Here is a 22,069-nt window from a genome sequence, read left to right as displayed (position 1 = left end):
AACATAGAAATACTTTTGAAACCTAAAACTTGTGCAATTTTCATTTAATTGATTTTTCGTATGTTATATCATATCAAGAAAATCAAGAGTTTTATTGCTAAGGGTGAGCCAGGGAATGACAAAATAAAACTATACTAATAGAGAAATAATTAAACGATTAAAGTGCAGAAACAATGAAATATAAAAATCTGAACTAACAATGCAATACAGAATTAAAAGAGGTTATACTAGAGAACTAGGAAAGTCTTGGGTTTTGGACACCAGCACGATGCGTTGTAGTCTGTACAACCAGAGAACACAGAATCAGACCCCCATTTTGGTGTTTCCACCTTCACGGACAGCCAGATAGATAGATTGGATAAAAGACAATAGACAAAAATGTGAATAGAAACTATACTCTGCTTAATGGAAGCAAACCCCTATTGCAAGTAGATAAAAATGATATATTGATAAGCTAGATGTGCCTAGATGATAGATACATTTAGAGATATGATAGATAAATTGCTTGCAATGATTAAAGATAGATAAATGATAAAGAGTAGACAAGGCGTGTAGCCAAACCCCCCTTTTCGAGATGCGAGCGTGATTACGCTCAAGACACGTGCTAGTTGCTGCAAGATGATTGCAAGAGTGTTGTGGATAGAGATAGTTTGATAGTGCTTGTAGAGTATTCAAGAGAACATCAAGAGCGAGATAAGAGAGCCAAGAAGAAGAAGTCCTCAAGAGTGCCAAGGAAGAGAATGAGCAAAGAAGAGCCCTTGAGGCTGGAAAGAGGTGCAGAGAGCTGTTACAGCCGAAAGTGTGCCAAGGGATACGCGTTGGAAGGCGTTTGATTAACTGTAGGACACAAGATTGCACGGATTTATCGGGAGGTTAGCGCGGTGCGCAGATGTCTGCACGGTGTGCTGCCATCTTCTCAACGATAGGTACAAATGGGGTTTCAGGGCAAACGGGGCCCATGATGCCAAAATGATGGGGATTTTGATCATGGATTTGTCATTAATGCACCAGGGATCATGCGTAAGTGTCATAAATGCACTAGGCGCACTTAAGGACACTACATGTTGTTTGTTTAAAGCAGGTTGAATATGTATTATTGTTGATGTAATATTGAACTGAGTATATATATTTGAAACATAAAGTTCTTGTATTTTTGATTTTTTCTATGTGATACTACATCAAGTAAATCAACAGAAATTTTTATTGAGGTTAAATAGGTACACCCAATTTTTGGAATGGAGTGTTCACATAATATATGCACTAGATTGAATGCTTAAGTCTTTTCAGAACTATTTTTTAATTTTGTTGTAAAAACAGTAGTCTCCATTATCTGGAAAAATGGGAATTTTGGGAGGCAGGTTTGGTTGTCGTAATAATAAATATCTTCAAAACTGTCTGAAGTTCTAGTTATGTGCAGTCACTTATAGTTGTGCAGATGTTTTACAGTAGGTTAGTCAAATAATTTGTTATTTTGGTTAATCTCTTTTGAGAGAACAAGATTAAGCATTTATATTTTTTTTTGAAACCTGGTGTTTAAATCCATATTTCACTTAAGTTCATTCCTTTGTATCTGATCATTCTGTAGGTAAGTCAACGGAAAGTTCTCAGAGGTTTAAACAGGGTAGCGTCTCCTGGCAAGAAGATCCCAGCGTAAATGTTGGAATGAGGCATTCATTCACTATGTCAAATTGTTTGAATTCTGAAGGTTTTTCAATAATCCCTTCTGAAAAGAACTTATGGGTTTTGTAGAGTTACATATTTTCGTTAATTGGAAATACAGTCAATTTGATAGACTGATTTTGCCACCCTTATTCAGTTCTAGTTATCTGCATTCAAACATTATCATGGTAACTTTTTGCAACCCATTAGGCATTTTTCTTAAGCTCATTTTACTCAACTCAAATGTATTCTCTTTATATGGTATACTGCTGCAGGTAAAATAACAGAGAGTTCTAAGGAGTTGAACTTTAAGCGACCTAACAGCGCTTGTCAAGAAAGTGCTAGCACAATTGTTGAAGTGGCAAATTCAAATAACATGCCCACTTGTCCAGATTTTGAAGGTTTCTCACCCATTTCCCGTCAAAAGGATTTTGGGTCAACAAATGCACAAGGGTCTTTTTATGGAAAGCCTCAACAATCACATGAGATACTTCAGCCATTTGGATGGACTGCATCTTTTCCATCCGATATGCCAATGCCAAAAACAAATATTTCATCATCCGAACTGTTGAGCTCAGTTTCAGATCCCATTTTAAATTGGACTGCATCTTTTTCAGATGATACACCAATGTCAAGATCAAAAGTTTCAATATCCAGACCAATGGTTTCAGCGTCATATTCACTTGAAAATTCATTCTCAACCTTATTTAGCAACTATAAGAAGTATGAAAATCCTATTCTTTTATCTCCACAGTCTACTGCAGAGAGAGCATCAACTGGTGTACAGGAATCTAAGGGCAAATGTAGGGATGCTAAAGAAATGAAATTGAACACGGATAATATTGAAAACAAGCTGCCAGTATCTGAAGACTCATCTATTCCAGAGATATCTTTTGGATGCAGCATAAAACCAAGGAAAGTGATTGATTCAACAGCAACTGCAAAGCAATCCATTCATGCACTGAATTTTGATACAAATCATATGTCTTCAGCTAGCCCTAGCTTTTATAATGATCCCAGTAATCGTGTGATTCAGTTAGATGACATGCCTTTGATGGATGACATGATGTATAATGATATATCCTTATTTCAGGGAATGGATTTCCATACTAGAAGAATGGAAGATTTCTTGGCAAATTGTTCAAAGGGTGGAGAATCTGGAGATGATGCCTTATTGACCCCAAAATCTAATGGACAGGAAAATTTTCCATTTCAAGTTGCTTCTTTTGCATGCAGTAAAGATCAGTTTAATCCAATTCTGGATATTATATCTTCAGATTGTCACCCACCTAAACAAAATCCATCATCTCTTATGCCATTGACTGAATCTGCATCATCATTACCGACTACTCGGTTTGTAGAAGGATCACCAAGTCATGGAGTAATAGGTTCAAGCAAGCCGCCTCAGACATCTTTAACACAGATGGGATCACTTGTTTCTGCCCCAGAACTTCTATCTGAATCAAATGGGCCTGAAGAAACAAAGCCTTGTCAGTCGATACCTTTGGTTATTGATGGAGCTGCATCAGTTGAATCTAATCAAGTTTCTGCTGGCGATTCTGCTAGTACCCTTTCCAAAAACATGAATCTAAGTGATGATCTGTCTTCTTCTTCTGAGGAAGCTGTGGACACTGGGAAGGAGTGTCACAAGCTTATTCATACTTTGCATAATTTATCAGTGGTGTTGCTTGCCAGTTCATCATCTTTGGTCAATATGAGAGAATCTGACATTCAAGTTCTCCAGTCTGTCATTTGCAATCTATCACAGTGTATGGTGAAGGGGATGTGCCTTTCTACATCAATAGATGGAACTGCATTGGAGCCCGAGGAACCAGTGATCACTCCTAATGTAAAGAGAACTCAGAAGGTTTATTTTTAATCTCTTTCAGCAAATTGTGTTTATAATAGTATATTTGTGTGTGTTCAAAATTTTTGTGAATCATCTTCAATAAGCTTTCTCTAGTGATCATGAATCCTCTGAGCACACAAAGTATTGCTTTTCAAGTCATAAATAGGGATTGGCTTCAAGCGCTTCTTAGGAATAGATTATCTCTTTTGATATTTTTTCTATTAGAACTTTTTGTGAAGTAAATAATGGCCTTAGGGTGTTGTTTCATTCAAACACTGCTTGGCATAGATGTTTATTTTCAGCTTGGAAAATAAATTTATACCGTCTGAAAACCCTGAATACAAATTGGTTTAACTAGATACGAGTTAAGTTTATTAGTGTGTCTTTGTAGTGATGCAATTTAGAAGACATCAAGCCTAAGATTTGACACACTTCCTCCTCAAGCATGCAAATAAGTCTAATTATGAGTTATTTGTAATTTATCCAAAAATAACCTTTTTTTTTGACAACAGTGCTTAGTTCTGCAATTTCAGACACCTTTATATAATGATATACTTGAAGGTAGGCTATGTGCTCCATGTTTAAGAAAGATATGATGTGGATGGCTGGGTTTGACAGCTTTTTAATTAATTTTAATGGCTTCCATGGTGTTAAAAGAATCATGAATACTCATATCCTCCTGGTAATTTATTATTTATAAATCTAAAGGGATCTTTCCTAAGGGCTAGGAGCTTTACAAGTCAGCAAGAATCAGCAACATGATATGAACGATCTTAGATATTTACTGCAGTTATTGAGGTGCATTCCAAGCCTATTTGCTGCACACTTTCTATATAGAGTTGAGGGAAAAAACATGAAATGCCCTTTTTTCATTTTCCTTTTATTATAGGTGAAGCCAATAACTGAGATGGAGGCTTAAAGGAAAAAATATGCCATCCTTTTTTGTGCTTTGAGAAATTTCTGATTAGCCCTATTTAACTTGAATCTGATTGCATTTTGTAATTTCTGGAGAACTGAAGGTTTGACTGTCTTCCTGAGGCTGAGACCATTCATGAATGGTTCATGATAAACTTCTAATTGTTCAACAATAATGGGCTGTCCACACTTTAGGACATTTCATTATGGGGAATGATAAATGCACTAAGCTATCACTATTTTTATCAGCTGTATGTCATTTTGGAAGGGACACCAAATAACATTGAGTGAAGATTCTGTGAAATAATGTTAGATATCTCCATTAATTCAATCTTTTCCAATTAGTGCTTGTTGATTACTGGTGGGTTTCATGTTAAGCCAGGAGGATTGAATTGTATTTCTTCATTTACAAATTACTGTTGGCAGTTACCTAAATTGTATGTGTGGCTTTGCTCATGAACTTATTGAATACCTCATGGATTTGTATTGATTGAATCATCTCTTTGGCTATTCTTTATATTAGTACTTCTAATGAAACTTGGGGAAATAAGGGGCTTAACTTATTTTATTGAAGCACTGGTTCAGATAGGTGTTTATATTGTAATTGAGGAGAAAATGTTCAATTTAATGAGATTTTCACTTGTAGACATCACATCATACTTCTGGATGCAACTGGGTAATGGATTTTGACTCCATAATATTAGATTTTCTGAAAACGAGGCAAATTGGCTTATGTAGATTGGGGTCACATAAATGTTATACTATTTCTTTGTAGCAATGCAATGGATAAGATTTCAAGGCTAAGATTTGACAAGATTCCTCCTTAAGCTTACAGACAAGTGTAAGGGCTGAGTTATTTAGCCAGTGGTAGCCTTTGTTTTAATTGCATTGCTTATCCAGCCTTTGTAGACTTGTCTATGAAAATAAGCATGATGTCAGGCTTTGTGCACCATGGAGAAAAAGAGATATGATGACCGTGGGTGGTGCACCATGGAGAAAAAGAGATATGATGACCGTGGGTGGTTTGCACATCTTTTTTATTATCTTTAGCCAGCATCCATGATGATAAAAGTATAACAGATACTCATAATTTCTTAGTAACTTATCATTTATCTATTTCAAGAGTGTATTCTTCCAGGACCAGGGGATAGACAAGTCAGCAAGAACAAGAAGCTTGTTTGAGTGGTAAGAAAAATTGGTAGCAGTTCACAAGGCATGTTGTAAGCCTATTTAGTTGTATTTTTCCAGATTGGGCTTAAAAGGAAACATGGCATGTTTTCTTCTTTGTGCTGTAAGGAATACTGGACAGCCATGCTTTACAAGCATTGGGTAGCACTTTGGAATTTTATTCCAAAATTTAATTATCTCTGAAATAGAGATTTTCTGGAGGACTGTACTTCTGATCTTGTTTTGCTGAATGCGGATACAATCTATCTGCTCATTTCATGATAAGCCTGTCATTAACAATGATGGGCTTTCTACACTATAGGTCATCTCATCATCATCATTATTCTTATCAGCCATGTGTGTTATGTAATAAACCATCACCTTGATTATCTTGCTGAATTCATTCAAAATCACATTTTAAAAGGGATGGAAACTAATCTTTACTGAAAGAGTAATTGATATTGTCTAGGATTTCTCGATTGATCCTTTCCTTTTGCCTATTGATCCTTGCTAGTTACTTGAGGGATGTTTTGTAGAGCTAGCAGGATTAAAGTCTTTTTGTCTGTTTGCCGATAAAATTATAAATGGAAATCAATTATTAGGGTTTGAAACACAATATGAAGAACTCGGGAACTAAAGAAAAATTTACTAATACCTGTATAAAAACAGGAAAAAAATAATTTTGTTATTTCATGTCAAACATAGTTCATAGATAAAAATAGATGTTATGATAGTGAATCATGGGGATGTGTGTCACCTCCCTTATCAACCTGCACCCACTTGCTCCTCTCACCCTCCCCCACAAAAAGAACCTACCATTTCCAGGACAGGGATGTCCCCAAGAAACTGAGATGTACCCCCACTACCACCAGCAGGCAGGAGATGTCTCTAGGATGTCTCACTTAGAGAGGGAAATTTCTTGGGCATCCTCCTTGATGGGGACATTTCAGGGATGCTATGATGTCCCTTGAGCCCTTTAGGAAACACGCCACCAGAGTCTCAGACATCCTCCATCCTCCATTTCAGAACTTGGAAAAGTGATTTAAAAAAATCAGACATGTTTCTGGAAATTTGGGCCACTAATCATAATCCAAATAGTTTATGGGCCACACCCGCAATCTAAGAACTCACACAAAAAAACAATCCCACCTTCAAATCACTATCAAATCATTGAGCAAGGCTGCAAGAGAGATCATTAGCAAGTGTGAGAGGAACCATAAGAGGAAGAACACGTTTTAATGCTTTCAACAAGTCTTCGAGATAATCCTCGGCTCTTCATACTTTGTGGTTTGCATATTTTATTTTTTAATTTTAAATCTTCATTTGTAAATCCGAAACCAATGATCATATGATTTTATACCATTCAATTTTAGATATCAGAAATTGAATATATTGTTTATATAACATTATTATGAATGTCATTTTAGAGTTGTTGAACGACTGTTTTCATTGCAAACAGCAGTATTTAAGGTTTGTAAATTAATTTATTAATTTTTTTTTAAATGTTTATTTTTACATATGTATAAATAGTTGATTAACACTAGTAAGATCAGGATTTCATCTTTTGTTTATCATTTTCTTTTGTGCTTCCTGCAACTTGAAGTAAGAAAAGCAAAAGTGAAATCCTTGTTTGACAAAGTTGAAGAACAAGGATTCCTATTCTTGGCTATGCTTTGCTTTTGTGCTTTGTGTGATTTGAAGCAAAGTAAAACAAAGATAAAGTCCTTGTTTTGAAGCCCGACTTTATGATATATGTGAATGAAAATATAAACCATATGTTTCATTTATTCTAGTGTCACTATGAATTAGTCTCATAGCAGGAGTTGGAATACCAAGGAGATTCAACCTCGGGGGTTGAATTTGACTCTGAGTAGAGATGTTGTGGAAAGTGAGGTAATGAGTTCTATTGGGAGTTTCAACATTTTAGTTGCCCTTCCTAAATGGTGGAAATGTTTTTCGCAAGCCCTTTAAATAAGAAGTCCATTTAAAACAGTTTGCAAGCAAACTACAAGCAAAACCATTTGTTAGTTAGGGGGCACTAGGTCATGAAAGTGTCATTTTGTCAACCAGAATTTCAAAGCAGCATTACTAGAGCTAATGCATACTTGTTTCATTTTCAGTCAAAAGTGTTGAAGTATGTAGTGTTTTGTCACTCAAACAAAGGCCTGAATGGTTTGGGACCTTGGGTGATAAACATGCACCTATAGTAGCTTCTATACTACCAAGGGTTTCTACTACTAGTAGTACTTAACTATCCAAGAGACAGAATTTCTTACTTTTCCGTCTAGTTCAAGGTGAAACATGGAGTGATTAGTGATGCTCCAAACATAGTGGCCAAGTATTTCAATGTGTGGAATAAGGATGAGGCAGATGATGCCATTGACAAATTCATTTCTGCCAATTGTATTTTATTCCATGTGGCTCATTTTCCTTATTAACAAAGATTAGAGCAGAATTTTCATATGTGCCACTAGGAAAGGCAAATTTGAGGACAACAATCTTGGATAAGCTTACCTCTAGAAGTGTGGACAAACTTGTAGCAGTACATGGTGCCTTGCATCATTGATTGTAGCACACTTTAGGGGACTTGGCACAAGTTGATGATGATATGACATAGATAGGGTGGTTTGGAGGAACTTGAATTTGAGGAGTCTGATAATTCGAGTGATGAGGAGTTTGGCACTAACTGTGGTGATGATTTGAGGAATTGGGTCACTTGCCAATTGTTTTTGAATTTTGAATATGTTGATTTTCCATATTTGGCATTTTCATTGTTCAATGCAAAATGTTTAGCATTTCAAAGTTTCATTTATTATTCTTTGTACCTTATAAGAAATTTTTCAAGTACCATATTGTTGACGTGTATTTTGTACACAACCAAACACAGAATAAAATACCTAAAGGTACCTTATCCTCTCTTGATTAAAGCCTCTGAATGCTGAAGATATCGCGAAAAGGATCAATCAGGATGACTTCAAGGTTCTTCGTTGTAGGATCTCTATGTGTGGATAAGCACTAGTGGTCGTTGTAAATGCTGTTTCTTCAAGGGGTCTTACGCATTTTTTGAGAAAGCTTGTCCGTGTCACTCTCTTTTGATTGCAGGAACAGGATTTTCCTAATACTAACAGATTCTGAAAAAAATAGCAAAAGATAAGGGTTTCAATAGATGAGTGCTAATCTAATCCTAAGAATGACTCAATGTCAGCTAGACTTGGTAAGATTCTACCAATTTCAGTATTGCCAAGCAATTACAATTCTATTGGAATTGATGCGATCTTCTAAGGTGATATAGTAATTTTCAAATCATCAAGGATATAGATACTATCATAGAGATACATATCAATATTTCAACAATGATTGAATTTTCAAGCAATCTCAATATCTCCAGCTGACCACACAAGGCGTCCTTACAATCAGTAAGAAGCTACTGGTTTGGAACATGAATCTCACCAAAGATCAAGCACAACACTTAGTCCTTCAAACTTAAACTTAAATACTACTTTGACTGAGAATGATTCAAGAAGATAAACAATCATGAAGATAGCCACAAGTATTGCAATAAAACACCATAACTTCAATATTTTATTGATCTCAAAGCCAAATAGACAACAATTGTTCAAAATTCTTTCTTCACTACTCAATCTTGCTACACAATAACTTTCTTCTCTCTAAGCTCTAACTATTAACTCCTATCTATTATCAAAATGAAAATGAGTGAGGGTATATATAGCATCCTCAAATACAATGAATGGCCCAGATCGAAAGAAGATCAATGGCTGAGATTTTGACACCTAAACCCTAATTAGGGTTTGTTACAAAAAAGGTCCCCATTTAGATAAACATTATTAAATGCATAGCCAATATTTAATTGGCACAAATATCGAGGAAACATAGACCAATAGGAATTAAGCTGCCACATCATCCTATAACAACTTTTCATCTAGAATTTTATTCCCTTTCCTATGCTCTTTTTTAGCATATCCAACGAATCTGGACACAATTCCCTCAATCTCAGCAATGGGAATCTCAGGAAGATTCTTCATCCGTTCTTCCAAGTGAATGACCTGATCAAAAGCAGTGAGAAGAGTTGTCTCCCATCCAGGTTCAAGTTCTTTGATCTTCTCAATCAGGAACATGGTAGTGAACATCAGATCTCGTTTCTCATCTGTGATGACATTCTCCTCTTTACAAAAGATGACCTTGACTCTCTCCTCCAACTCTTGGATGTCCACATTTGTCTCAATCTCGATCCGCCTGCCAAGAATGGTACACAACACCTCGAACACCTTATCTTGAATTGGATGGATGATACCTTCAACTTGACTGCATTTGGTGCTGATGTCTTCAAAAAGGACTTCTTTCATCTGGAGCAGAGCTGACCACTGTAGGAGGTTATGAGTTCCTCCATCCATTATCTTTTCTTGTGCCAGGATCCGTCTTGGTGTTTGTCTTGTTACTTGCAGGACAGGAATGATAACATCTCTAGTGTGAGTGAAAGCGGCTACAATTATCATTAGATTATGGATAATCTCAAGGACCTGGATAGCTCGGTGAATTGTCTTCATCATCCTTGTTGCAAATTCAACGGCTACCGTGTGGGATTTATCAATCCAAGAGCTCATAAGCTGAACCAAGCTTTTGACCCTTTCTGTTTCGCCAACTGATTCAAGAGGAAGTGCCTGTAAAGGAGATACTGCTGGATCCTGACGTCTCAAGGGCTGATTGAGATGACTAAAATAGCCTCTCCAAGCACCTCTCTCTCTCTCAAGCTTCCTATTCTTTTCCATTTCTTCCTTAAGTTTGTCTTTAAGTGCTTCAAATGAATCGGTTGCCTCTTCCATCGCTTGTTCGGTGGTAAGTGGACCAAGCTCAAATGTCTGTAAGTCATACTCATCTGCAAGAATCTCACCTTCATACTTGTCCACTACTGGTGTAGCTATTTGTAATTTCCTGGATCCTGTCTCATCCCTTATTACCTTGGACATCTTGGTGGCCTTCTTCTTTTCCATTATCTCTTGAGAATTTCCTATAAGGCTTTCTAAATCAAATACATCTTCTTCTTCAACCACAATCACCCTTGTCAGTCTCTCTTTTAACCAATCCGGAATGGCAGCTCTTGTCTTTCTTACTTGTATTTCTTTAGGCAGTGGTTCATCCTCTCGGAGAGGAGATGTCACTTCATCATCATTCTTCTCTTCATGTAGCTCATTAGCATCAACTTGGGGAGATTGACTTGATGAGTGTTGAGGCGTTTGTCCCTTTTCTAGCTTGTCATTTTGTACCATGGATTCCATAGATTCATCAACTTCAGGTACCATCTTCCCTTGACCTTCCCCTTGGCTTGCCTTCTTTTCATGTCGAGAAGATGTGCTTGATGGGTGATCACGATTGGCCTCTTGCTTCTTCTTGGAAGGTTCCCTTTTCTCAAGTCTTTCTTTCCTCTTTGCACCTCTAGGATGAGAAGTGTTCTCACTTACGCTTGCTTCTCCTTCTTCTGGTCTTGCCTCCAAAGTAAAAGTCATTGATACATTCTGCTCTTTCAATTTCTGATGCTGTACATCCACCCATCTGCGAGTACATGATAAAACAGGAGCCATCAAAGCTCTCAAGTCTAAAACCTCAGGCTCATTCCAATCTATCTTCACTCCTTTATCTTCTTTGTCATAGGACGACTAGAGGTATCTGCCATTATCTTGGGCTTGATCAGCTACTCTATAAACTTTGCGTTTCCTGATGAAATCTAAATGTAGCCTGGAATGCATCTTTCTTTTAACCTCTAAATCACTTGGGAGATTCATCCAAAAGTCCTCCACTTGAAACTCATGTTTGTACTTCTTACCGATTGTCTCCTCCATATAACCATGAGGATCAAAATTCTCCCGCGAGGCAAAGGATGTGAATGAATATAAAGATAATTCCTTCTCTGCATCTTCTGAGGCTTGAGTGTTAGGACATACTTCAAGTGAATTCCCTAGTATGATGGGCACGAGAATTCCATTTCCATGCTTGTGTCTGGATACCTTTGCATAAGCTGCCAACTGTCTAGTTACCTCAAGTAGCACTATCTTGTCTGTCGGATACCTTGGCAACATGTAGGGAGGTGAAGGACACCCATGAACTCTAATGTATGTAAACTTTTGAAACTGGATGAACCATGCACCATACTTCTTCACAAGCTCTTGTGCATCCAGAGATAGTTGATTATGAATCCCACCTTGCAATATCCTAGTAATGTTCATCGTGAAGGTATCATTGACTAACTTGTAGTCACTTCTAGGCGGATGATGTAGATGAACATAGGAATCACAAACTCTCATTTCTTCGGGTCCTCTTCCGATCACTCCTCTGTGAGGTAGCCCTGCATACTCGAAACTCCTAATTAAGGCATATATAACATATGAGCTCATGTGGAACGATTTGGTGGGTCTTAGCCTTCTCAACTGCACATCCAGACTATTGCTAATAATTCTGGCCCAATGAAGCATTCCTTTCCCTTGGACTATCACTTGAATGAAGAAGAACATCCACTTTTCGAAGTAGAAGGCTTGAGGAGCCCCTGTAACTCGATTGAGCAAAGTTATCAAATCTCTGTACTCCTCCTGGAAGTCGATCCTATGCGGAGTATTGGGAATCTTGCTCAGGCGATGCCGACTTTTGAGCAACCAATTATTATTGATGAGATTCAGACAAGTGTCGGGATCATCTTCATACATTGACCTGGCTCCTTCTAGGCTTTTGTAAATCATATCTTTATGCTCTGGAAGATGAAGAGCTTCACTTATAGCTTCCTCTGAAAGGTAAGCTAAGGTGTTCCCTTCCTTGAATACGATCGTCCTTGATTGTGAGTCATAGTGGCGGGCACACTCGATCATCAACTCATGACACTTGACTGCTGGAGGGAAACCTGCCGCCTTGATGATGCCACTTTCAATTATCTTCTTCGCAACAGGTGATGGCTTGCCAATGTAGGGGACTTCTCGAAACTTCTTCACATTGAAGTTTCCTAAGTTGGTGTCTCCGATATTACTCCATTTGGACACGATCCTGGTCTCCAATTCGTCATTCTTCTGATCTTCTTTGATGAGAGCCGGGCGACTAGTAGATACTCCAGCCTTAGGAGTCGCCATCTTGATACCTACGCAACATTTCAAAATTAGTCCTTGAGCATTAAAGGGTAGAAAATAAGACTCAAAAGGAAGATTTAAGATATTAATTAGGAAACCTCATGATAAATCTAGAGTTATCATTTCCTAATCAACACTTAGACTTTTCTAAAAAAAGTGCCCAAAAATCAAGTCTCAAACAAGGATATTAGGATAATTTCGCCATACCTCCTCTTGAGTACTAAACTCTAAGACCTTTGAAAATGATGCAAAAAAAAATGGATTTTGCTAGGCAAGGTTTAAATCATAGCCCTCTCTTGGATGAATTGCGCCTCCTCTAGCTTCAAAAGAATAAATTCCACCTTCCTTAGTATCCACGCTTAGTAGAAATTCGCTCCAAACAAGCTATATTTCGCTCCTCCAATTTGCTCATCAATTTCGCACTTAGAAGGAATGAATGAGTGATTTGAAACGTGAAGCAACACTCCTCCATTATATAGAGTGCTCACCCTACTCCTTTCAAGGCCGACTTGGCAAAAAAGGGGGTAAAAAATAAATAAAATCTCCAAAAAAAGGGTGGCCGACTTGCAAAATAAAGGCAAAATGATGCCTTGAGCGCTCATTTTAAATTTTAAAAAATTAATTTTAATCCTCCAAGGTAATAAGGTCTTGCATTTCAAATTTTGGTATTCTGCATGAGGAATTTAGGTGGAAATGTGGATTTCGCCCTGGACCCTCTCCAAGGGTCAGGAGCGATTTTCCAAATTTTAGGTTATAATCCACCTTAGCTTGATTGTTGAACTCTCAACGTAATTTCCAAGATCCATTTCCTTGCACCATTGAGTTACTTCACCAAAAAATCTTGAAGGAAATAATGCTTTTAGAGGAATTTCGCCTTGGACCCTCTCCAAGGGTCGGGAGCGATTTTCCAAATTTGGCTCAAAATTGTCATTTTTCAAAGTTCAAAATCTCTTCAAGGCATCTCAAATAGGTCTTCCCACTGAATTCCAGACTTAGCTCTATCCAACTTAGGAGAAAAAGTGTGATTTTGGTGTTTTTCGCCCTGAACCCTCTCCAAGGGTCAGGAGCGATTTTTACAACTTTGACTAAAAATCCTCATTTCCTTATCTAAAAACTTCTTCACCAAGCAAGATTATGTTTATGCCTCCAAACTAAGCAAGAAAATCCTCTTTCCAAGTTTTTTGCCCTGGACCCTCAGCAAGGGTCAAGAGTGATTTTTGCAACTTAGGCTCAATCCATCATCATTTTTCGTTGAAACTTTTATTCATCACTAGTTAATGTCTTTCCTTATCCACTCCATCCAAATTTGTCTTGTTTCTGCAAGGTAGAATAAGAGGTTTTCAAATTTTCGCCCTGGACTCTCAGCAAGGGTCAGGAGCGATTTTTCTTTCCTAGCCCAGGATCATCAATTTTTGGAAGCAAATCTTTATTCATCATGTCTTTGAAGGCCTTTTTTACCTTAGTATAACCTTGCCTTAGCACAATCTTGAAGAGAACATGTTGGTTTTATTATTTTCGCCCTAGACCCTCTCCAAGGGTCAGGAGCGACTTTTTGGTTTTAGGCATATTCCTTCATTCTTTAGACTTCAAATCACCTCTAAGGCATAACACATCACGTCCTTCTCCTATCCAAGCAAGATTTTGTCTTAATTCTACAAAAAAAGGAGAGAACCTTGGAAATTCGCTCTGGACCCTCTCCAAGGGTCAAGAGCGATTTTGATAATTGCCTTCAAAAATTTCATTCTTAACAATCCTTCTTCACTTCAAGGCAATTCAAATTGGATTTCAAACTCATGCCTAGGCTTAGCTTCGTTCAAACTTGGAGAAAAAGGTCCAATGTTAGGTTTTTCGCCCTGGGCCCTCAACAAGGGTCAGGAGCGATTTTCCCTATTTAGCCAGATTGCTCCTTTGTTGATCATCCAAATTATCTTCAATGGGTAAAACATGCCTTTTCACATCCATTCCAATCATAAAATCATTTTGACCTTGCAAGGAAAATGTGTTTTTGAGAATTTCGCCCTGGACCTTCAAAGAGGGTCAGGAGCGAACTTTGCCATCTAGACCTAAATGCTTCACTTTTCACCTTGAAACTTCTTTGCTAAGGAAGATTTGATCTTGTATTGTGCTATGAATAGGTTCTCATGCCCAAGAAAGGTCAAAAAATGTGCTTATAAAGAATTTCGCTTTGGACCCTTAGCAAGGGTCAGGAGTGAAATTGCCTTTCCTGGACAAAACTCCTCCATCTTTGATCTTCAAACAAGTTTGGAGGCTTCATCATGCTCATTTCACCATTCATCATGCCTTTGACATCTCAATTTGACCAAACAAGGCCATAAATGACTCTAATAGGAATTTTCGCCCTGGACCCTCAGCAAGGGTCAGGAGTGAAATTTAGGTTTTCAAAAAAGTCATTCATCTTTTCAAGTTAACTTTCTCAGGCGGGTAGAGGGAGTTGTTCACTTTCCACTCATGCTCAAAACTTGGTCTTTTTCACTGCAAAATAAGAAAACTCAAAATTTTGCTTTGGGCCCTCAGCAAGGGTTAGGAGCGAATTTGTCTTTGTTGCCCAAAATTCATCATTTTTCATGTTTTCAAACCTTTAATTGCCTCAAGTGACGTCCAATCTTCCTTCCGGGAGACCCTGCACAAAACAAGTTAGCCAAAATTAGTGCCAAATAAGCTTAAACAACATTTTCGCCCTGGACCCTCTGCAAGGGTCAGGAGCGAAATCTTCATTCCAGGCTAAACTATTCAAAATTTAAGTCTCAAACCACTTCACAAGGCAAAGTCAGGTCATTTTCAAGGCCAGGAACCAGTTAACAAATCCTCTCAAAACAAGAAATTGTGTTTAGAATGAACTTCGCCCTGGGCACTCAGCAAGGGTCAGGAGTGAATTTTCCATTTCAGGCATCATCTTGCTCTCAAAAATCGATCAAAACCTCTCCAGGCAAGAAGACACAAATTCATCTTCAAACATGCTAACACTCAGTCAAAATTGTGAAGGAAATCCAGTTTACAAGGAATTTTGCCCTGGACCCTCAGCAAGGGTCAGGGGCGAATTTTACACTTTCAGGCTCTTGATCCATTTTGTTCCCTATTTCACTTGGCCGACTGGACTCACTTTCTTCACTGACCTTGCCTAACTGACTCAGACTTGGAAACAAACAGGACTTTACCCTAAAAACCCCTATTCAATCTAGACCTAACCTGAGACCTATTTGACTCCTTGAAAGGTTTACCTCATTCCAACAATCACAATTCTTCAGGGAGATACTTAACGTTTTTCCAAAATTGACTGGACTTAGCTTGAATGATGCCAAAAAGAACCCTTAAGGATTAGCCCTAGCCCAGACAGACAACCCCTCACTCAAAATCCTAAAAGCAGAGAGAAAAACAAGCAGAGAGAAAGCAAAACAAAAGCAAAAAAGAGGGGGTCCCCATTCCAATGGGGTGATGTGTGAAATGGTCACAACACATATATACGTGCACCACCATACCCTGATTTTGAGACTTTGTGGAACTATGATTTATACATTTTAAAAATGCTAATTATAATATCCAAAAATCTTACTTTTACCTAAGAGAGTTTATGTAAAAAACATTGGTATGTTGTTCTATAATGAAGGTATGGCCTATTATTTAGGGGCAGCCCTGTGTTTTTTAACCAAAACCCCTCATTGAATTTATGGTTTAAAAATCCAAGTTGCTGGTTTGGGTTCAACTTCGAACCAGTTCGCCAGTACGGCAAAATTTCGAAATGGGGGTATATAAACAACATAATATCATATAAACTACAAAAACACCATAAACTTGTAACAATTGGAACTTTATACTAAGTTTAAATCATCTAATGGATTCTTCTTCTTCTTGCAATAGCAGTCAAGATTAGCGCTATGAAGTTGAAAGACTAATTGCAAGTCAAGAATAAATGAAGAATAGCACTATGAAGATGAAAGACTAATTGCAAGTCAAGAATAAATGCAATAGCAGTCAAGAATAACAGCAAGAATCTTTCATGGAAATGATTAATGCCATTGAAGATGAAGAAGAAGAAGAAAGTGAGCTCAGAAAACTGAATATTTTTGTTGCTTTTCATAAGTCGAGGATTGTAAATCAGAATGAGCTAATGCATGGGTATTTTGCTGTTGTGATTGAGCATTGCTTTAGTACATTGTATAAGGTTAACAAGTAAGAGGTCAAATAAATTGTTCGCTGCTCTGTTTTATCTTGCTTTAGATATAAAAAATTTGAATAAATCTATCGTCTATTGTTGCTCTTAATAATTTTAAGTCTTAAACCAGCATGATAATTTGCAAAACAATCACACAAATTTGCAAGTCAGAACTCTTTGCTATAAATTTTATAAAATTTTGCAAAAAAAAATGTAAATTTGGGCACCCAAGTGTCCAGGGTCACCTTGGGTTTGCCCTGGACAAACCAGCTTGCTTGGGTACAAAACCTGGCCAAACCCAAAGGTGAACTGGACTAGGACCCGAACCCAAAACGATCCAGACCAGTACCAGGCCCTGAACTTGGCGAACCTTGCCAACTTAGTTTAAAATCTAAACTTCTAAAATAAATGAAAATCCATTCAAAGCAAAAATGAAATTCAAAATAACCTAAAATTTAAAGAAGATACATTATAAAATGATTAAAAACACTTTTTGGAAAACTTGAGAAATAGCATGGTAGATGCGGTGGATGGTTTAATTAGGGTTTTTTAATAATGGATTTTTTGAAAGTAATGTTGCTATGCATAGCACCGTTGGCAGTTACTTAGAATTCATTTTGTGGCTTTGATCTTGATCATTTTTGGCTTTTATCTTGAGTCTGAAGATACAGTCCACTATTTTTCTTTCAGTGGATTGCCTCTTCTTGAGGCAAACTTTTTAATTAAGGCTGGTATTTTGTATTTCCAGGGTGATCTTTTATTGAATAGGGAAGGCTACAAATCCTTAAAAACATGTTTGGTATACTAATTGAACGAACTTAGATCTGTGCTGGTATAATCGATAATATTCTGCTGAAGTTGATGCACAAAGAAGACTGGTTATTATGTTAGGAACTCAAGCAATACCCTTAACACACAGGATAAAAAGATAGATTACATGAAGTATTAGATTCATCCACAAAATAGTTCTAACTCCATTGAATTAAACCTAAGAAACATGATAGTAAGCAACAAGGATTTTTTGTTTGCATCTTCTGGTCTCAGACGATGTCTTTTTTCTTCTTTCCATTGTTGTTAACTTTGTTGGTTGTTGAGGCTGACAACAAGAAAGGAGGAGCATTCATAAGATAAGACATTTCATGAGATTGCTGTGTGATTGTTGTTACATTTCATGTATCAATCTTCTGTAAAATTTCTCCTTTTTTGTATTTCGTTTTCTGCCCTCTTGCCACAGTATTGAATGGAAAGTTAATTTTCCAGGCTTGCAAGTTGGGAAGATGCCATTCCAGAGTTGATGATGTTGTGGAATTTCCAAGTCATGAGTTAAGGACATTTGTAGCATCCTCTTCTGTTGGAGGAAAGGAGGTTCCAGTTGATAGAACAAATGCTTCTCAAATATCTGTGGAAGCCATGCAGTTACAGATGACTAATTTTGAAACATATCTGGAATTGATGAAACTTGAGATAAGATGTCTTAAAATGGAGCTTGAAATGGAGAGGCTAAGGAAGAATTACAAAGGTGACAATGTTCTCTTCTATATGTGCTTACTATACATATTTTTTTTGGTTATAAGATAATAGAGCTTTAATTTCTGTAGTTTTCAATGAAGACTGTTGTAATAGATGTTAATTCCAGCTATTAGTGTTAATATTTAGTTCCAATCTAGTTTGTGTATTCAAGAGCAGTTAGATATTTGTTTCAAGTTATATTTTGAGTCACCTGCAGGTTTGTAGCCATTTTTATGTCTGTGTTATCAGTTTTTGTGTAATTGTTTTCATGTTTTACTATTACAAGCAGGTGCACTCAAATTTGGGAACGAAGCAAACAAGAAAGCTCTTAATTCTGCGATTTCTCCAGATATGAATTTGGGTATAAAAGAAAATGTCTTAACCCACATTGTGGTGCCAACTTCACAAGCGACTGTTCATGGGCTGCCTGATTTGAATTTAAATCCAATCAAGGATAGTGCAGTCCAGATAGATGCAACCATGAATCTGAATATAAAAGGAAATGACTTAAACCACACAGTAATGCCGATTTCACAAGATAGTGTTCATGGGCTGCTTGATTTGAATTTGAATTCAATCAGGGATAGTGCAGGTCAGACAGATGCAACCATTCTTTCCCAGAATGAGGGTCCCAAAGAGTCTATTCCAAAGAGTAGTTTGAGCACTTCTGATCAGAAGATATGGTTACCAAATGTGGAGACAAGAACTGGGCAAATCGAAGGTAAATTAAGAATACTGCTTTAAATTCAATCAAATTAGTTGCAGTGTAATTGAAGAAATTCTAATGGAGAATTTGGTTGATGTCCCAGATGCTTCAGGTAGTAAGGTGAATTCAGATGATGAAAAAGTTCAGTGCACTAATGACAGTTCACCTCCAGAGTCAAAGGATACTTCACAGGTAAATGGCCAACACAAAATGTGTGAAGAGTCCATTTTAAAGAGTAGTTTGAGCACTTCCGATCAGAATATATTGCAACCAAATAAAGAGGCAAGAACTGGGCAAATTGAAGGTAAATTAGGAATCCAACAAGACTGTATGAGCTTCTTTAAATTCACTCAAATTAGTTGCCTGCAGTTTTAGTTGCAGAAATTCTAATGGAAAATTCGGTTGATGTCCCAGATCCTTCAGGTTGCAAGGTGAATTCAGATGATGGGAAAATTCAGTGCACCATTAAGTGTACGTTTCCAGAGACAAAGGATACTATTTCTTCATGGTTGAATGGCGAACAGGAAGTGTGCTCAATTGTTCCAGCCTCGCTAGAGGTTGGACCTTACCGTACAGATGGTCCCCAGCTGAAAAGCAACAGGAGTTCATTTCCAGAGACAAAGGATGTTTCATGGTTAAATGGCAGACGGGAAGTGTGCTCAATCATTCCAGCCTCACTAGAGGCTGGATCTTACTGTGCAGGTAGTCCCCATCTTGAAAACAACAATCATTTACATTATCTACAGAGAAGTATTTTGTATCAGAATTTTCCTAGAGAAAGAGATTATCTGGGGAAGGCAATTTCTTTTACAAAACAGAGAGAGACTGAATCCCAAAATTCTGAAGGCAACAATTTTTTCATAGATAATATGTGTCAAGCTGGCAACATTTTCCTGGAAGGTGGTGCAACAATCGAAAGCTCTGGAGGATCAACATCTGCAATTTGTTTTTGTGGCTCTGAAAATGTGAATGGCACAGATATTTCGAAGGAAGCCTCATGCTCTGAATCAGATTGGGAAAATATCAATAGTAAAGAGGCAGATTATATTTATTTCTCCGATGAAGAATCAATGTAAAATTTTTTAAATTAGACAGCCAATTCTTAGATACTGGCAAACAAAGAAATTTGTAAATACCTTTTCTCATTCATGTAAGGTTTGTGAGGGACAACATATTTAAGATGTTAAAACATTTATAGAAAATGTCAAGGAAATGTACATATGTAATTGCTTTCCTTGATACTTATTCTCTTTGTTCATACTATATTGAAGTTCGTTACAAATACGCGATGGAAATTTGTGCTAAATCCAATATGTTATTATGCTGTCTCACTGTGCAAGTTTCATGTGCATTGCATAATTTATTGCTTCAAAGTTTTTAAATCCTTTCAGCTTCTGTTGTCCTACTCTAGTTTCCACTAATTGAGTGATGTGTTATCCAAGGCTAAACGGCAAGCATTCAGACGTGTAAATATTTCAATTGATGTCTTCTAATTCATGGAAATCCTTTGGGAATTTGTCTGTCTTGATCTCGTTGAAAGTGCTTTCTTGTGTAGCGAGCAAGAAGTGAGATGGTGAATATTAACCAAGTACTTTTGCTGCAGTAGGAGATGACTTTATCACCATCGCTTGAATTTATTGAGTGTTCATGTACTAAAAGGTAATGGGTAGTCATGCATATTGGAACCAAAAGGATTGACATAATCTGCTATACAGAAACAAAAACTGGTTTTTGTTCTTTGGTGTTGAGATGTGACTACATACTGTTCTAAATACAATAAAATAATTTAAATTGGTCAGACCTCTTTTTGAAAGCTCGCTCATGGGAGACTCATGAATCCTTGTTACTCGTTTTTCAGCCTTCAAAACCAAATTTCTTGTTGCATTCTGCGATTAGCTCAAGATTAGGATAGAACACACGTAATAACCATGTAGAAGTGATTAAATGATTGAAATTTATTCAAGAATACATACAAAAACCATAAATAACCATTAATCTTGTGATTCACTATAATTTTAGTCTCTCTTTCTTCTTTTCTCTATAATTTTATTATATGATGGTTTCCTTTTATAAAAGTATTTTCATGTTTGTCTTACAGTTTTTAAGTACATTTCTATCTTCTCTTTTAATACTTGTCATTGTAGTATTGTAATAAAGTATTTGTTGTCAAATTTTTAACAGTAATAATTTGAGATCAATACTCTTGCAAAATAAAACTATCCTAATATTATTAGGTGAATGAATATTCTTGACTCCAAATTTGAATTGTACTAGGTCAGTTTGGTCTTTACAATAAATAATTGATTAATTAGTCGATTTTAAATTTTATAATAAATGTTTTCGAAGCAGAGTCATAATTAACTTTGTCAAAATGAAAATTGTGTTGATTTTAAGTATCATAGTTTGACAATTTAGTTGATTTTGAGTTTGATGGTTTGATTAATTAGTTGATTTTAAGTTTGCTAGAGTATGATGGGTTATATAGATGATGGATTTCATGTAGTCAAATCTAGATAATTTTAATATTATGTAATATGTAATCTAATATGCTAATCAAATTATATGTATACTTGAATTATTTAACGAATGATTATTATATTTTATTTTAAAGTTATTTAATAGTAACTTTATTTTATTTATATTTTTTTACTAAAAGCTACATAATTTATTATATATAATATCATAATAATTATAATAATTATGTCAAAATATCTATAATATAAATACAATGTATATGTGTATAAGTATTAATTTAATATAAATATTAATATAAAAAAATAAACTATAATTATATCATTACTATGTCAATATAATTATAATATAATATAAATACATTTAATTATGTTTATTTTTTAATAATAATATTAGTATTACATTATTATGTATTTGTCAATTTAAGTTAATTTTTTTAGTTAAAATTTAATTTATAATTATTTTAATAGCTTTCAAATTTCAAAATTAGTTAGATT

The 22,069-nt window shown here is 36.3% G+C and overlaps 1 protein-coding gene across 2 annotated transcripts in view; it reads left to right on the top strand.

The window, feature by feature from the left end:
• LOC131072906 (uncharacterized) overlaps window positions 1–20,418 on the top strand; it is a 39,161-nt gene extending 18,743 nt beyond the window's left edge. Inside the window, exons 3-8 of one of the 2 annotated variants that reach the window (XM_058009197.2) lie at window positions 1,586–1,705; window positions 1,935–3,526; window positions 18,146–18,404; window positions 18,684–19,115; window positions 19,204–19,404; window positions 19,515–20,418. In XM_058009197.2, coding sequence (XP_057865180.2) covers window positions 1,586–1,705; window positions 1,935–3,526; window positions 18,146–18,404; window positions 18,684–19,115; window positions 19,204–19,404; window positions 19,515–20,176 — 3,266 coding nt within the window. In that variant the 3' untranslated portion in view covers window positions 20,177–20,418. The remainder of the gene's footprint in view (window positions 1–1,585; window positions 1,706–1,934; window positions 3,527–18,145; window positions 18,405–18,683; window positions 19,116–19,203; window positions 19,405–19,514) is intronic. The other variant, XM_058009199.2, reaches the window with a different exon arrangement.
• Window positions 20,419–22,069: the final 1,651 nt, after the last annotated feature.

The sequence above is a fragment of the Cryptomeria japonica genome, chromosome 11 (assembly GCF_030272615.1).
Source record: "Cryptomeria japonica chromosome 11, Sugi_1.0, whole genome shotgun sequence".
NCBI lineage: Eukaryota > Viridiplantae > Streptophyta > Pinopsida > Cupressales > Cupressaceae > Cryptomeria > Cryptomeria japonica.
Note: the sequence above shows the minus strand (reverse complement) of the source record. Positions and strands in the feature narration are given on the sequence as shown.